The sequence below is a fragment of the Pristiophorus japonicus genome, chromosome 17, assembly GCF_044704955.1.
Source record: "Pristiophorus japonicus isolate sPriJap1 chromosome 17, sPriJap1.hap1, whole genome shotgun sequence".
Taxonomy (NCBI): Eukaryota; Metazoa; Chordata; class Chondrichthyes; family Pristiophoridae; genus Pristiophorus; species Pristiophorus japonicus.
The window spans coordinates 56,894,609-56,912,754 of NC_091993.1; the positions used below are offsets into that span (position 1 = coordinate 56,894,609).

General features: G+C 43.9%; 1 protein-coding gene across 1 annotated transcript in view; it reads left to right on the forward strand.

Moving 5' to 3' along the window:
• The window catches only part of psmd13 (proteasome 26S subunit, non-ATPase 13), a 58,502-nt gene that overhangs the window by 24,167 nt on the left and 16,189 nt on the right, over positions 1–18,146 (forward strand). Inside the window, exons 7-10 of the mRNA XM_070858744.1 lie at positions 883–1,054; positions 5,255–5,334; positions 9,728–9,853; positions 15,476–15,538. Coding sequence (XP_070714845.1) covers positions 883–1,054; positions 5,255–5,334; positions 9,728–9,853; positions 15,476–15,538 — 441 coding nt within the window. The remainder of the gene's footprint in view (positions 1–882; positions 1,055–5,254; positions 5,335–9,727; positions 9,854–15,475; positions 15,539–18,146) is intronic.

Genomic DNA, 18,146 nt, shown 5'->3' on the forward strand with positions numbered 1-18,146 from the left:
AGGATCTGAAATGTGTTGTATAAACCCAAATTCTGCCTTTCTTCCTGAACCCCTCCAACATTACTGCCTTGTGATCAACTGGCTGTGTTTACAGGGCAGTATTTTTAGCAAAGGGTGTGGACGATGTACAGCATGTTGAGAATTCATTGAATTCCAGATAAAATTACTCAAGTCACCATTATTTTTGTACTAGGAAGTTTCTGAGGCATTCTATGTGCTCACTGAAAGATTAATGGCTGTGAAATAATCCAAGAATTTCAGGAATGATCTGAAGCGTATTAGCAGACAATGACTGCATCTGTATACATGAAACCTGTATAAATGGAGACTCCCAAAAAGGAAGTTTATTGAGATACCCAAATAACTTGCACTCTGAAGCCACGGGCACTCTCAAATTACAAATGAATGACACCCCTTAATGCACCAAACCCTTTTACAGCATAAAACACGGGTTAAGCATGAGGCGGTAGTGGGTTTTGTGAAAGAAGCTTTTTATCCAGCATCCATAGTGGCAGAGGAACTGTGCTCAATCTCTGGGACTGAATGCTTGCACACTTATATCACAAGGATAGAGCGGTTTCTCTGCCGCTATGGATGCTGGGTAAAGAACTGCTGTAAATTTTTACATTACATACAATGACCATTTTAAAAATAAGGGCACCAGCAAAAAAAGGACAGCTGATGCCAGTCCCCGAGGTGTCCATAATTTACAGGTTTCATTATATATCAGTTAGAGGTAGTGCACAGGCATAAAGAGGTGTGATCCTCCTATGTATATTGTAACCTTCCAATACTGTCATTATCTCTCCGTTTTGTTTGGTGATAATTACTGGAAGCCATTTTTCCTGATCTAACCTGCTGCATTCATCTTCCACTTGTTAGAAAATCATTGAAGAAGTTGACGAGATGCTGGAGAAGTTGCCGGGAGTGACGTCAGTCCACGGCCGGTTTTACGACACTTCCAGCAGTTACTACCAGGTGGTAGGTGACCACGCTGCTTACTACAGGGAGGCCCTGCGGTATCTCGGTTGCACCGAACTCGCCGACTTGTCAAGTAATCGCTGCTCCGCTCCTTTTATAAATGTTACAGTATTTCTCTTTCAGTCACTGCTGGATTGTGGGGAGCTGATTGGAGAAACTCTGATTTCCCAATCTTTCCTCGTTCCCCCTTTAAAATGTTTTTTAATAATTATCCACAAATCTCTTGTACCATTGATTCCGAAGACTCTAGGTTGATTCGGAGATGAGTGGGTTGACTTGTGAAGATAGGTTGAGCCTATACACATTGGAGTTCAGAACAATGAGAGGTAATCTTATTGAAACATATAAGATAATGAGGGGGCTCGAAAAGGTAGATGCAGAGAGGATATTTCCACTCATAGAGGAATCCTTGAACTAGGGCACATAGTTTCAGAATAAGGGGTCGCCCATTAAGATAAAGAGGAATTTCTTCTCTGAGGGTTGTAAATCTGTGGAATTCTCTGCTCCAGAGAGCTGTGGAGGCTGGGTCTTTGAATATATTTAAGACGAAGATAGACAGATTTTTGAGTGATAAGGAAATAAAGGGTTATGGGGAAAGGGCAGGGAAGTGGAGTTGAGTCCATGATCAGATCAGCCATGATCTTATTGAATAGCGGAGTAGGCTCGAGGGGCCAAATAGATTACTCATGCTCCTATTTCTTATGTTCTTATGTAAGCTATTATGGATTTTGCTATCACCACTGTTTCTGGTCGGGCATTCCAGGTCCTAACAACACTCTGCTAAAAGTAAATAACTCAATTCTCCTAACCTCTTCCATCCTTTCTGGTGCTGATCATTTTACTGACCAATGGAAATCGTTTTTTCTGATTTACTTTATCAAAATTTCTCAACTTTGAACCCCTCCATCAGATCTCTCCTTACTCTTCTCTGTTTCTCCAGTCACTCCTCATAACTGTAGCCTCGCTTAAGTGACTCTAACTGTACCCCCTCCATTGTCTTCACATTCTTCCTAAACAGGAGGGAATTTGCTCTCAAAAGGGACTTTGATATCTGCTTGAAGGGGAAAAATGTGCAGGCCTATGGGGAAAGAGTGGGGGAGTGGGACTAATCGGATAGCTATTTCAAAGAGCTAGCACAGGCACGATGGGCCAAACGGCCTCCTCCTATGTTGTAAGATTCTGTGAAAGTAAGATGACCAAAATATTCTAACTGATTTGTTCATCTTACTGTAAAACCATGTGCTGCTGACTTCCTTTATGGGGGAGGTGATGCTTGTGGTGATCAGTGACCTTTTTAAAAAAAAAAATTAAATTGAGGTCGAATGGTCGAAACAGTCCAACAAACAATTCCATAAATCAAATGCACTGGGGGAAAAAGTTGGATCATTATGAAATGTTCAGGTACTTTGCAGTGAATTTAAAATATGTCTCAAGGCATTATACACATCATTGGAGGGTTGCTTCCTACACAGTCGTGTCATAATTACTTTGATTAAATGAAATGGAAGCATCCAGCATTAATTCACCTTATTTGCAAAGGGTTTCAAATAGATTTTGCTACAAGACAGATCCTGTATGTGTCTCCGTGCAAACACGGGCTCTGCCAACATACATAAAGTTGTCCCTACTCTGCCTCAGCAATGCGGAAAGAGTATAGCAGAACATGGTCATGATTTTGCTTCACGTAACGCACTCTCGCCCCTTCTGGACAATTGTCTTCAGCTCTAGTCTGAGAACTCAGTTTGTAGCAGGGTATTTACCACATTGCCCACTTTTGAATGAGATTGCCAATGAGTGATGAGTTCTCAGCTCTTCTGTACAGTGGCCTGACTGCCAGTAGGTGCTAGGTTGAAATTGCCCAAACTTAATTTGCGTAGCTTGTAGCTGGTCGGCAGGAGAGACACTCACCCCATTGGCCCGGACTGGATTTGAATCCAGGTCTGATTGGTAATAGGACAATCTCATTATTCCACTCCACCACCCACTGTATCAGTCAGACGGCATTCTAAATTGTGCAGTTTTAGTGTTTGTCACTACACCTCCCTCCTTTGAGTATTCCTTGAGGGCGGGAGTTCAGCTATGCAACTTTGGATGTATGAGCAGAGTAAAGTGTAAATGGGAGACTTAGCGCTGCTGACTTGTATACAATTTAGCACTGCTTGGTGCTGTCACTGCCATGTTAACTCCTAGATCTTAATCACTCCTGCTAAACACGCACTGAGTTATAGATTCATAGAATAGTACATCACAGAAGGAGGCCACTCAACCCATCGAGTCTTTGTCGAAGAGCAATCCAGTTAATCCCATTCCCCAGCTCTTTTGCCATATCCCTGCAAAATTTTCTCCTTCATGTGTGTAACCAATTCCCTTTTGAAGGCTGCTGTTGAATCTATTTCCACCACCCTATCGGACAGTGCATTCCAAATCCTCACCACTCGTTCAGTAAATAAGCTTTTCCTCATCTCGCCTCTGGTTCTTTTGCCAATCACCTTAAATCTACACCCTCTGGTTAGTGACCCTTCAGCCATTGGAAACCGTTTCTCTTTATTTACTCTATCTCAGTCCTTCATGATTTTGAACACCTCTGTAAAATCTTCTCTTGACTTTCTCTGTCTAAGGAGAACAATCCCAGCTTCTCCAGTCTATCCAAGTAACTGTGTTTCCTCAGCCCTGGAACCATTCTGGTAAATCTCTTGTACCCTCTCCAAAGCCTTCATGTCCTTCTTAAAGTGTGGTGCCCAAAATTGGACACAATGCTCCAGCTGGGGCTGAACTAGTGTTTTATACAGGTTTAGCATAACTTCCTGGCTTTTGTACTCTTATGCATACAGCCAATTGCTAATTTATTAATTGCTTTGTTAACCTGTCTTGCCACCTTCAAAGATGTGTGCACAAACACCCTCTGGTCTCTCTGTTCTTGTACCCTGTATAAAATTGTACCATTTAGCTTGTATCATCTCTCCTCATTCATCCTACCAAAATGTATCACCTCACACTTTTCTGTACTGAATTTCCATGTGTCTGCCCATTCCACCAGCCTGTCTATGTCTTCTTGAAGTCTGTTGCTATCTTCCTGACTACACTTGACTACACTTTCAAGTTTCGTGTTATCTGCAAATTTTGAAATTGTTTCCTTTACCCCCAAGTCCAAGTCATTAATGTCGATCAGAAACAGCAGTGGTCCCAGTACTGAACCTGGGGGGGGAACACCATTCATACGCCATTCACCATAACTCTGTTTCTTCTATCCCTTAGACAATGTTGTATCCATGTTGCTACTGTCACTTTTATCCCATGGGCTTCAATTTTGCTAACAAGCCTAGTATTTGGTACTTTATCAAACGCTTTTTGAAAGTCCATTTACACAACATCAGCTGCACTGCCCTTATCTGCGATCTCTTATCTCATCAATAAACTCAGTCCAGTTAGTCAAACACAATTTGCCCTGAACAAATCCGCGCTGGCTCTCCTTTATTAGTCCTTGCTTGTCTAAGTGGCTGTTGATTTTCTCCTGGATTATTGTTTCTAAAAGCTTCCCAACACCGACATTAAAGTGTCTGGTCTGTAATTGCCAGGTTTATCCTTCTCTTTTTGAACAAGGGTGTAACATTTGCAATCCTCCAGTCCTGTGGCACCAGGCCTGTATCTAAGGAGGATTGGAAGATTGTGGCCAGCACCTCTGCAATGTCTACCCTTGCATCCCTCAGCACCCGAGGGTGCATCTCATCCATGCCGGAGACATCTCCACTTTAAGCAGTGCTAGCCTTTCTAGTGCCTCCTCTTTATCTAATTTTATCTCATCCAGTATCCCGACAATTGCCTCATTTATCGTAGCTTTGGCAAAGTCGTCTTCCTGGGTAAGCTTGAGATGTATGTTTTTTTTGGCTGAGTTGTGTTAGTTACGCTCAACTTGAAAGAAAGACTTGAATTTCTGTAACTCCTTTCACAACCACTGGACATTGCAAAGCGCTTTACAGCCAATGTACTCCTCTGCTCCTCTTCGAAATAGTGCCATGGGGTCTTTTACGTCCACCTGAGAGTAGACTGGTCCTCGATTTAATGTCTCGTCCGAAAGACGTCCACTCCGGCAGTGCAGCACTCCCTCGGAGTGTCTTTTTGTGCTCAAGTCTCTGGAGTGCGACTTGAACCCACAACCTTCTGACTTCTGTGAGGGTGCTGCCCACTGAGCCACAACTTGCTCTTGTACGTGTTCTGAAGTAGTTCTTAAGCTAATAGTTTGTTGCCTAATATTTTTAATGTTCCTTCTTACTAGTGGGATCACAGCAACAGAGAGCGTTCACTCTGGGCCTGGCTGCACTACTGGGGGAAGGGATTTATAACTTTGGCGAACTGGTGAGTATCAAATGAAGGATTTGCGGAATTAGTCATGTCCCTGCTCACGAACTGCTTTCCCATGCTGCTTCAGAATTGTAATGTTTACTGACTGTAAATGGGACTCCTGCTTTGTGGGTAGGCATGTGTTTTGTCCATAATTTTCCATGATTGTACAGGCAAATTGTTCACTAGCACAGTTCTTAAAAGCTGTGGAATTCACAGTGATGTGAATTTGTCTCGCATTTGGCACCTTGCTAATCACCCATTAGTGGCATGTGGAGTACTGTGCATTTGTCATTTGTCTCGTGTTTGGCACCTTGCTAATCACCTGTTAGTGGCATGTGGAGTACTGTGCATTTGTCTCGTGTTTAGCACCTTGCTAATCACCTGTTAGTGGCATGTAGAGTACTGTGCATTTGTCATTTCTCGTGTTTGGCACCTTGCTGATCACCTATTAGTGGCATGTGGAGTACTGTGCATTTGAATTCCAGTAGTACATTTTGTGGAACCCACTGTCTTTGCTCTTATCTTATCAAATATTTCTGTTGATTTATACCTTTCTGAATCAGTCACTTTTCTTTCCATCATATTTTAAATGTAGCCTCGTATTCCAATCAAAGTGCATCTGTATGTGTCTGTCTTTCCTCCTCTTTTGAATTGCACCTTTCTCATTACTGAGCTTTAAGCACAGAGCTTGGTGAGAGTTGGATGAATCTGCTAAACACAGTGACGCCAGAAATTTAGTGACAATGGGAATTTGGTGCAGGGGGGAAGGAGGTACTAAGTACTTTTAAACCAAGGGGCAACAATAAATATATAAATAATGAGTAATTAATTAGATCCAATGAGATAAAATGAAATGAACTAAGCAGTGGATACCAACATTAAAGGGACCTTAATTACATTAAATAAATACCAATTTAAAGTAGATAGACTTTTAAGAAAAATGATGGGACAGCAGAGACCCGTTGCCTGTGCCATGTGGGAACTCCAGGATGCTTCATGTCTCCTTACCATATGTGCAGCCATGTTGTGCAGGAAGTGCCTCCAGTTGCTCAAGCTCATGGTTTCTGAGCATGAGGAGTGACTGCAGTGCATACGGGAGGCTGAGAATTTCCTGGAGCAAACGGAAGTGGTCACCCCGCAGCTACAGAGTGTTTAGGAGGAGAGTTAAGTGGGTGGTGCTCCGGCAGGGCAGGAAGAGGCAGGAATCTTCCGGGACTGTGCAGTAGGGAAAGCTTCAGATTCATATGGTATTGGGACCAATTACGTGGCAGGATGTATGTGTACAAGATGGGTTGCACCTCAACAGGGCTGGGACCATTGTCCTCACGGAACGTTAACTAGTGCTGTGGGGAACGGCAATAGGAGGGGCACCTGGATGAAGCATTCGAGAGGAGATGCAAGGTACACAGAGGACTGGGAGAGACCAACAGAAATTCCGAAATAGAAATCAGACAGGAGAAATGTGATGGGTTTGGAGTGCATGTGTGTAAATGCATGGAGCATGGTAAATAATGTCGGTGAGCTGTAGGCACAAGTCACCACATGGGACTGATAAAAGTGGCAATAACAGAGACACAGGTCAAACCAGGGAAGGAATTGGCACTTGGTATTGCTGGCTCCACTGTATTCAGGAAAGATAGGGAAGGAAAAAAGGTGGGGTGATGACAGTATTGATCCAAAATACTGTTACAGCCCTGCAAAGGGTGGTGTGCTTGAGAGTTCAAAAACAGAATCTATTTGGTTAGAATTAAGGAACAATAGAGGAACTATTAGACTGTTGGGTGTATATTATAGGCCAAAGGCCTTTGACACTGTCGACCGTAAGGATTTATGGAGCGTCCTCCTCCGCTTTGGACGCCCCCGAAAGTTTGTCAACATCCTTTGCCTGCTCCACGATGACATGCAGGCCGTGATCCTTACCAGCAGATCCATTACAGACCCATTTCACGAACGGACCGGGGTCAAACAGGGCTACGTCATCGCTCCAACCCCCTTATCAATCTTCCTCGCTGCCATGCTCCACCTCACTGTCGACAAGCTCTCCGCTGGAGTGGAACTAAACTACAGAACCAGTGGGAAGCTGTTTAATCGACGCCGCCTCCAGGCCAGGTCCAAGATCACCCAAACCTCTGTCGCTGAACTGCAGTACGCGGACGACGCCTGCGTCTGTGCACATTCTGAGGCTGAATTCCAGGCTATAGTTGATGTATTCACTGAGGCATTTGAAAGCATGGGCCTTACACTTAACATCCGTAAGACAAAGGTCCTCCACCAGCCTGCCCTCACCGCACAGCACTGCCCCCCTGTCATCAAGATTCATGGCGCAGCCCTCAAACGTGGACCACTTCCCATACCAACAAAGGCAGACATTGATGCGGAGATTCAACATCGCCGCCAGTGCAGCCTTCGGCCGCCTGAGGAAGAGAGTGTTCGAAGACCAGGACTTCAAACCTACCACCAAGCTCATGGTCTACAGGGCTGTTGTTGTAATACCCGCCCTCCTGTATGGATCAGAGGCATGGACGATGTACAGAAGACACCTCGAGTCGCTGGAGATATATCACCAACGGCATTCCACAAGATCCAGCAAATCCCCTGGGAGGACAGATGCACCAACATAAGTGTTCTCTCAGACTAACATCCCTAGCATTGAAGCACTGACCACACTCGATCAGCTTCGCTGGGCAGGCCACATAGTTCGCATGCCAGACACGAGACTCCCTAAGCAATTGCACTACGTGGAGCTCCTTCATGGCAACCGAGCCAAAGGTGGGCAGCGGAAACATTACAAGGACACCCTCAAAGCCTCTTTGGTGAAATGCGACATCACCACTGACACCTGGGAGACCCTGGCCGAAGACCGCCCTAGGTGGTGAAACTGCCTCAGGGAGGGCGTTGAGCTCTTCGAATCTCAACGCTGCGAGTGTGAAAAGGTCAGGCACAGGCAGCGGAAGGAGCGTGCGGCAAATCAGTCCCATTCCCCCTCACCCCCCTCCTTCCCCTCCCCTTCCCCCGGCGAATGTCTGTCCCACCTATGACAGGATCTGTGGCTCTCGTGTTGGAATGTTCAGCCACCAGAACTCACTTTAGTAATGGAAACAAGTCTTCCTCGACTCCGAGGGACTGCCTATGATGATAAGCCAGCAATTTGTGGGAAGGAGATGAGGAGCAGATTTGCAGGCAAATTACAGAAAGATGCAAGAACGTAAGTAATGATAATGGGGGGCCTTCAAATATCCTCACCTAGCCTGTGATAGTAACAGTGAAGGACAAAGAGGGTGAGTATTTCCTGAAATGTGTACAGGAGGACTTTCCTGATTCAGATGTTTCCAGCCCAATGATGAAGGAAGCAGTTCTATGGAGTGAAATGGGGCAAGTGGAGCATGTTTCAGTGGAAGAGCATTTGAAAAACTGCGATCATGATAATTAGGTTTAGAATAGTTACAGAAAAGGACAAGGAAAAATCAAATGTGAAAATACTGAAGTGGGGGAGTCCAGTTTCTCATTTACACAACACTAGATCTAAAATAGCCTAGGGAATTGATTCCTCAATATACTGATCTAGAAAACCATCTTGTATACATTCCATGAATTCGTCCTCCACACTATTACTTTGCCCAGTCTCTATGTAGATTGAAGTCTACATATGGGATCCTTGGCTTTATAAATAGTGCATAACGTACAGAAACAAGGAAGTTATACTAAACTTTTATAAACACTGTTTAGGCTCCAGCTGGAGTATTGTGTCCAATTCTGGGCCTCATACTTTAGGAAGGATGTGAAGGCTTTAGAGAGGGTGCAGCGGAGATTTACTAGAATGGTGCCAGTGATGAAAAACTAGAGAAACTAAGGTTGTTCTGCTTCAAGCAGAGAAAGTTTAAGGGGAGATTTGATAGAGGTGTTCAAAGTCATGAAGGGTTTTGTGGGAATAAATAAGAAGAAACTGTTCCCAGTGGCAGAAGGGTCAGTAACCAGAGGACACAGATTTAAGGAACTTGGCAAAAAACCAGAGGTGACATGAAGGCATTTTTTCCGCAATGAGTTGTGATCTGGAACGCGCTGCCTGAAAAGGTGCTGGAAGCAGATTCAATAATAACTTTCCAAAAGGAATTAGGTAACTACTTAAAGTGGAAAAATGTGCAGGGCTAGGGGGAAAGAGCAGGGTAGTGTTTAACTGAGCAAATAGGTTTGTGATGGAAAATTTAAAAAATCAAAAAAGAAAATGGCTTGCTTCAAGTTTGTTTTTCTGGAGCAGGAATTTAGTGTCGTTTGTATGTAAGGAAGTTGCTAAACTTCCTCCAAAACAAGCGTGGAATGATAACATAGAGACTCGTGTGTTGCTTCAACATAAATTGGTGCTCTTCCCCTGTGTGCTGTTGTTGGTAAAGCTTCTCCATTTTTGCAGCTGATGCACCCAATCTTGGAATCGTTGCGTGATACAGAGAACCAGTGGCTGATTGATACTCTGTATGCTTTCAACAGTGGCGATGTAGAGACCTTCTTCTGTCTGAAAACCTACTGGGGATCCCAGGCAAGTTCACCCTTTCTGTCACTGTTTTTAAAAAAAACTTAGCTGAATCTGAACAATGTGACTTAAAGTTAGCAAACAGTGGGATTATGTTGCAATGGAGGCTGCTGCATTCGGGGGGCCGTGCCGTTCGGAGGGCTGTGCCGGGGACGTTGCCGTTCGGGGGGCCGTGTTGGGAGATCAGAAAGGGATAGAAATGACTGAAGTGGCCAGGCTAGTTCATAACAGACAACCATTGAGTGAACTAATGCACCCCATCGTCGCTGCTGAGCTGAGATGGGAATTCAGCAGTCGTGATGACTTGTTATATAGGAATATGTGACTGACAGCCATTTTGTAGCAGCACTATTCGACAAACATTGTGTTTAACTGTTGCATCTTGTATTTATCTATGGAAAGATTACTGATGAGCTGCTCTAGGAAAGCAATTTTAGAAGGTATGAGCAAGAACCAGTCACATGATGACCATTGACATCATGGTCTAATGGTTCGGGGGATGGGTGTAAATGTAGTTCTGAGCCACGTGGCCAGGAAGTCCCTGACTTCATCGCTGATTGACACCGAGTTAGCCAGGGGTGGTACAGGGTGGCCAGGATTAACATCCGTGGGCTAGTACTGAGAAACGCTGTCCAGGATTCTGGCGTAGGATCACGATTCTAGCAAACCTGTGGATGTTGGATGAAGATGGAATCTGGCGTATTCTTCCTCTTCCCCACTGCTGACATTCACGAACTCTGCTCTTGCTTGGATGATATTACTGAGGTTGCTTTCGTATCATCTACTCTTCCCTTGGAGAACAGTTGAAGTAGTGGAAGGATGGATACTTAGGCAGGTACGTGAACACTCCTTCCATGGCTGTAACCATCTTTATCCCAGCCGATACGAGGCTTCGTCTTATGCAGGGGAGGACTTTATGGGGTCCTGCAACCCATACAATGAGGTGGGGCCACCCACACCCACTGGACACGAGTGCCCCGCTGGATGTCAACCCAGAATTCAGAGCCGGAGCTCCAGTCTCCGGTCTCCAGTCACCGGAACGGTCTGGAGCGGGGTTCAAATCCACACATTCTGACTCAGTACTGTGAATAGTAGCACTGAGCCAAAGGCTCGCTCTGTTATGGAGGAGAAAGTAGGCAGCCTCTAATGAGAGGATGTGGTGCCAGGAGCTCAGCTCCGGTTCAAATATTTCATGCGATGTGTGGAGGCTTTCCTTTAAAGTATCAGGAAGGCCCGTGGTGTAGATAATCTTTTTCTCATGATCCATCTGCAAAATTATTATTAAAAGCTGGTTGGCCTGGTGAAGATAACTTGTTGAATGTGGAAACAGTTTAGCTGTAGCAGTAATATGATATATGAAAGAATTTTATGTTGCGCTTGAGTGATTTAGTTAAGTCTGAAATTAGGGTCCTAAACCTGAACAAAGCAAGTTATGTAGGTATGCAAGGCGAGTTGGGTAAGATAGGTTGGAAAAATGGATTAAAAGATATGACCGTAGAAAAGCAATAGCAAACATTTAAAGGAAGAATTCATAATTCACAACTAATATATGTTCCCTTAAGGAATAAAAACACCACGGGAAAAATGGTCCAACTGCGGCTAACAAGAGAAATTAAAGATAGTATTAGATTAAAGGAAGAGGCTTATAATGTTGCAAAAAATAGTATGCCTGAGGATTGGGAGGATTTTAAAATTCAGCAAAGGAAGACCAAGAAATTGATGAAGAAAGGAAAAATAGAATATGAGCAAACTAGTGAGAGATATAAAAACAGACGGTAAAAGCTTCTATAGGTATGTAAAAAGGAAAAGATTAGCAAAAGTAAACATGGGTCACTTACAGGCTGAGACAGGAGAAAGTATAATGGGAATAAGGAAATGGCAGAGAAATTAAATAAATACTTTGTCTGTCTTCACAGAAGGAGATGCAAAAAACCTCCCGGAAATAGTGGAGAACCAAAGGTCTAGTGAACATGAGGAACTGAAATAAATTAATAGTCAAAAAAAAACTACTGTAGAAATAAATGGGACTGAAAGCCGATAAATCCCCTGGAGCTGATGGCCTATATCCTAGGGTTTTAAGAGGTGGCTATAGAGATAGTGGGTGCATTGATTGTCATCATCCAAAATACCATAGGTTCTAGAACGATGCCTGCAGATTGGAAGGTAGCAAATGTAATCCTGCTATTTAAGAAAGGAGGGAGAGAGAAAATGGGGAACTGCAGATCATTTGGCCTAACATCAGTAGTAGGGAATGTGCTAGAATCTATTATTAAGAACATGGTAACAGGGCACTTAGAAAATAATAGGATTGGGCAGAGTCATCACAGATTTATGAAAGGGAAATCGTGTTTGACAAATTTGTTCATGTTTTGAGTTTGTAACTAGCAGAATAGATAAGGAGGAACCAGTGGATGTGGTGTATTTGGATTTTCAGAAGGCATTCGATAAGGTGCCACACAAGAGGTTATTAAACAAAATTAGGGCTCATGGGATTGGGGGTAATATACTGGCATGGATTGAGGATTGGTTAACAAACAGAAAACAGAGAGTAGGAATAAACGGGTCATTTTCGGGTTGGCAGGCTGTAACTAGTGGGGTACCGCAAGGATCGGTGCTTGGGTCTCAGTTATTCACAATTTATATCAATGATTTGGATGATGGGACCAAATGTAATACAGGTTGAACCTCCCTTATCCAGAACTACCCCTTGTCCGGAGCCATTCCCAGCCACCGGGTGGTGCATGTGCAGAACTCCGACATAAACAAATTGAAGTCCTTTCTCGCTGCCGACTCCCGCAATCGCTGGCCTGACCCCGCGATCCATCGCCTCCCCCACTCCGCCACCCTCGCCGGGAACAGGCCAGGTCCTGAAGGTTCTGGATAAGGGAGGTTCCACCTGTATATCCAAGTTTTCTGATGATATAAAGCTAGGTGGGAATGTAAGTTGTGAAGAGGATGCAAAGAGGCTTCAAGGGGATATAGAAAGGCTAAGTATGTGGGCAAGAACATAGAAAATGGAATATAATGTGGAGAAATGTGCAGTTATCCACTTTGGTAGGAAAAATAGAAAGCAAAGAATTTTTTAAATGGTGAGTGATTGGGAAATGGTGTTCAGAGGGACCTGGGTGTCCTTGTACACGGATCACTGAAAGTTAACATGCGGGCACAGCAACCAATTAGGAAATTAAATAGTATGTTGGCCTTTATTACAAGAGCATTTGAGTACAAGAGTGAAGATGTCTTACTGCAATTATATAGTATTAGGCAGTCCCTCATATCGAGGATGACCCGCTTCCACACTAAAAAGGGATGAGTTCACAGATGTTTCAATGAGGGACCTGACAATCTAGGTCCCGAGCTACATTTTAAAGGGTGGAAGATGCCTGTGCAAGGATTCTTTTAACGTGGGGTGGCCGTTGCACACCAGCCACCACACGGGCTTGACAGAGCTAGGTCTTGATCCAGTGGCAAGGATTAACCAAGATGACTGGAGACCAAGCTCTGCTGCGTGGACCTAGTGCGCACACGTGCTCCTATTATCCATAGATCGCAGTGTGGGCTGGCCCGTGCTGCCCCCGAACCTTCGCCTCTTCCGGCCCCGAACCCTCGCCACTCCTGGGCCCCAATTTCTCACTGCTCCTCCACCCCGATCAAATGTGGAGCAGTCAGAAACAGGGCATCAATTAGTCTCCTCACCTGGGGTATTGTGGATAATTTTAACATAAGAACATAAATAGGAGCAGGAGTAGGCCATACGGCCCCTCGAGCCTGCTCCGCCATTTAATACAATCATGGACTCGGATCCATTTCCCTGCCCGCTCCCCATAACCCCTTATTCCCTTATTGGTTAAGAAACTGTCTATCTCTGTTTTAAATTTATTCCATGTCCCAGCTTCCACAGCTCTCTGAGGCAGTGAATTCCACAGATTTACAACCCTCAGAGAAAAAATTCCTCTTCGTCTCAGTTTTAAATGGGAAGCTCCTTATTCTAAGATTATGCCCCCTAGTTCTAGCTCCCCCATCAGCGGAAACATCCTCTCTGCATCCACCTTGTTAAGCCCCTCATAATCTTATTTGTTTCGATAAGATCACCTCTCATTCATCTGAATTCCAATGAGTAGAGTCCCAACCGACTCTACCTTTCCTCATAAGTTAACCCCCTCATCTCCGGAATCAACCTAGTAAACCTTCTCTGAACTGCCTTCGAAACAAGTATATCCTTTTGTAAATATGGAAACTAAAACTGCACGCAGTATTCCAGGTGTGACCTCATCAATACCCTGTATAACTGTAGCAAGACTTCCCTGCTTTTACATTCCATCCCCTTTGTAATAAAGGCCAAGATTCCATTGGCCTTCCTGATCACTTGCTGTACCTGCATACTAACCTTTTGCGTTTCATGCACAAGTACCCCCAGGTCCCGCTGTGCTGCAGCACTTTGCAATCTTTCTCCATTTAAATAATAACTTGCTCTTTGATTTTTTTTCTGCCAAAGTGCATGACCTCACACTTTCCAACATTAAACTCTATCTGCCAAATTTCTGCCCATTCACTTAGCCTGTCTATATCCTTTATGCAGATTTTTTGTGTCCTCACACATTGCTTTTCCTCCCATCTTTGTATCGTCAGCAAACTTGGCTACGTTACACTCAGTCTCTTCTTCCAAGTCGTTAATATAGATTGTAAATAGTTGTGGTCCCAGCACTGATCCCTGCGGCACCCCACTAGTTACTGATTGCCAACCTGAGAATGAACCCGATTTTCTGTTTGTTAGCCAATCCTCTATCCATGCTAATATATTACCCCCAACCCCCTGAACTTTTATCTTGTGCAGTAACCTATGCAGTTTTGGTCTCCTTACCTAAGGAAGGATACACTTGCCATAGAGGGAGTGCAACGAAGGATCAACAGACTGATTCCTGGGTTGGGGGGATTGTCGTATGAGGAGAGATCCAGTAGACAAGGCCTATATTCTCTAGCGTTTAGAAGAATGAGATCTCTCATTGAAACATACAAAATTCCTACAGAGCTTGACAAGGTAGGGAGGATGTTTCCCCTGGCTGGAGAGTCTAGAACCAGGGGTCACAGTCTTAGAATAAGGGGTCGGCCATTTAGGACTGAGATGAGGAGAAATTTCTTCACTCAGAGGGTGGTGAATCTTTGGAGTTCTCTGCCCCAGAGGGCTGTGGAGGCTCAATTGTTCTGTATATTCAATACAGAGATAGATTTTTGGATGTTAAGGAAATGAAGGGATATGGAGACAGTGCAGGAAAATGGAGTTGATGCAGAAGATCAGCCATGATCTCATCGAATGACGGAACAGATCGAGGGGCTGAATGGCCGACTCCTGCTCCTAATTCTTGTGTTGTGTAATGGTTTGGTGCAGAGTCTCGCAGTTCAGGTGTGGGGGGGTGGGGTCATGAGTGTAGTTGACAACAAAGGGGGGGGAGAAGTGGTGTTGTCCTTTTATTAATTAACTGAAGTAAAATCGGAATACGAGCATGTTTAACGAATGCTGGGAGAAAAGTGAAAGTACTGGCCCAGCCCAGCCATACCCCGGGCCCCCTCGCTGTGTGTCACTGCACCTCATGATGTCTGCATTAACCCATTTTTTTCTCTCTCTGGCAGTCTGACCTGGCCAATAATGAACAGCGACTGAAAGAGAAACTCCAGCTGCTCTGTCTAATGGAGGTAAGTTCTGCAGTTACCAAGTGACAGTGATAATGATATGCTATTAAATGGAGAGCAGGGAGATAGTTAATGTAAAGTAAGCACTTCCTAGCATTGTCGCTCCTGGATTCGGGGTATAATGTTCCAAAGCGGGACTTGTCTGAAAGGTGTTCCCTTTCCTGCCAGTGCTGTTACTGTATATTAGCGTAGCGGTTATGTTATTGGACCAGTTATTCCGAGGCCTGGACTAATAATCCAGAGTATGCAAGCTCAAATCGCAGCACAGCAGTTTGAGAATTTGAATCCAGTTTTTAAAAAAACACCATGTGGTAAAAAATTGATTTCAGTAAAAGTGACCATGAAGCTGTTGGATTGTTGTATAAAACCCAACTGGTTCACTAATGTCTTTTCGGGAAGGAAACCTGACGTCTTTGCCTATTTGTGACTCCAATCCCACACCAACGTTATTGACTCTTAACTGCCCTCTGAAGTAGCCCAACAAGTAAGTCAGTCATATCAAATTGCTACTCAGGGCAACTAGGGATGGGTAATAAATGCTGACTATGCCAGCAACGCTGACATCTCAAGAATTAATTTTAAAAAATTGGGGAATGGAAGATTTTATTGTGGACGCTTTATCTCACTTCATAATACTGGGTTGTTTACTGGGAATAGTTATCTGTTACCATGTCCCCTGTTCCACTTGCTACCGTTGCCATTCTGCAGCTGATCACTAGAAAGTGTGAGTGGGCTTAGGCTAACTTGCCTGCCGACTTCTTTATCTCTCCCACTGTCCGGCCTCTGCTCAGCACCTTCCCCAGGCAAGCTCCTCTCCCCTAGCACTGTGCCAAGTCAGTTTGGCAAACCCCAATTTGTAACGTCACTTTTCTTGTAAACAAGGGGACTGGCAGTGTGAGCTCTTTTGCTGCATTTTGTTAAAGCGGAAAAAGCACAATAAAGTTTTTAGTAAATTGTGAAACAAGGAAGGTTGCACTCTCTGCTATTAGCTGCATCTGTTAAAAGATCTATTCCTGCTGTAAGCCACTAATCTGAATAGGAGACAATAGAGGGAGCCCGTTATTCATGGTCCTAAGGTTAATGGGTGGTTAACCTTCACCAATTCACAGTAGTTGGGATGTGGGTAACTTAAAGAAGGAGCTTCAGTATCTCTGCTGCATGTGGAAATGAATTGGTTGGTCTGATGTTTGAAATATGTTCCCAGAATTGAGAGGATGCAACTACTGGGAAAGATTGAGCAGTATGGGGCTCTCTTTGGGAGTGGGGTTGGGATAAACGGAGAGGAGACCTGATAGAGGTCTTCTAAAATTTGGAAGGGGTTTGAGAGGATCGGATTTGGAGAAACCTTCAACTTGTGGGCAAGTCCAGGACAAGGGGCGATACATATAAGATAGTCTCTGATAAATCAAATAAAGAATTTAGGAAGAATTTTTTTGCAGAGAGAGTGGTGGGAATGTTGAGCTTCCTGCTACATGGAGTCATTGATGCATTTAAGGGGAAGCTTGATGCACACATGAAGGAGAAGGGAAGAGCAGGGTGGGAAGAGGTCGTACAAGAAACTCAGATATCTGATTCCAAATTATTTGACGTTGGCCCCAGGTCCGTATTCTCTCCTAGGTGTCTCCAAGAATTCCTTGAATTATCCTCTCCTACGCTTAATCCCTGCCATGGTCCCTTTCTTATACCATTTCTTTCAATTCAAATCTATGGCTTTTCTTTGGACCTGTCACCGATTTACACTCAACCTTCCTTTCTCCCCTGATAGGCCCTCTCTCTTCTCCTCTGATCTCACGTCGTCCCTCCTCTTCTGTTACTGTCCACTGAAAAACAGCTATTTCAAGAGATGTTTGTGTTGCACATGGGGCTCCTCTTGTCTGTCTAGTGAAACTCCCTTATCAGTCTAGTTTCTATGGTTGAGCAGATCTTGGCCCCAGCCGTTACATCTCCTGTCTTTCCAAGGTCTGTGATTTTTTGCCATTTCAATGTGTTTTGTTCAGTTATAGTCTATTGTGATAAAAATGTTTGCTCATTATTGGTCAAGCTACTCAGTATTTTTTCCATCTACCTTTTTGCTAAGCTGGTTACTTTGCCTTGTAAGCTAACTTTAATTGTCTTTATATGTGTGTATAAAGAAAATAATAATTAATTAACAAATCAATAAGCAAATTGACTATAATGCAGTAGTTAGAGTGGGAGAAGGCTCATATGAAGTATAAAGAAATAACAGTTGGGGTGAATGGTCTGTTTCTGTGCTGTAGATTCTATGCAATCCATATTCAATTTGTTAGATGTGTGATGGTACATTTTTGACTTGCAGAATATTTGTTTGAAATAGCGCATTGATTAGGCAGAGTCAGCAGTTTTATGAAAGAGAAATAGCGTTTGATAAATCTATTTTTTTGAGGGGGTAACTAGCAGGGTAGATAAGGAGGAGCCATTGGATGTAATATATTTGGATTTTCAGAAGGCATTAGTTAAGGTGTTACACAAGATTAGGGCTCATGGGATTGGGGGTAATATATTGGCATGGACTGAGGATTGGTTAATGGACAGAAAACAAAGAGTAGGAATAAATTGGTCATTTTCGGGATGGTAGGGTGTAACTAGTGGA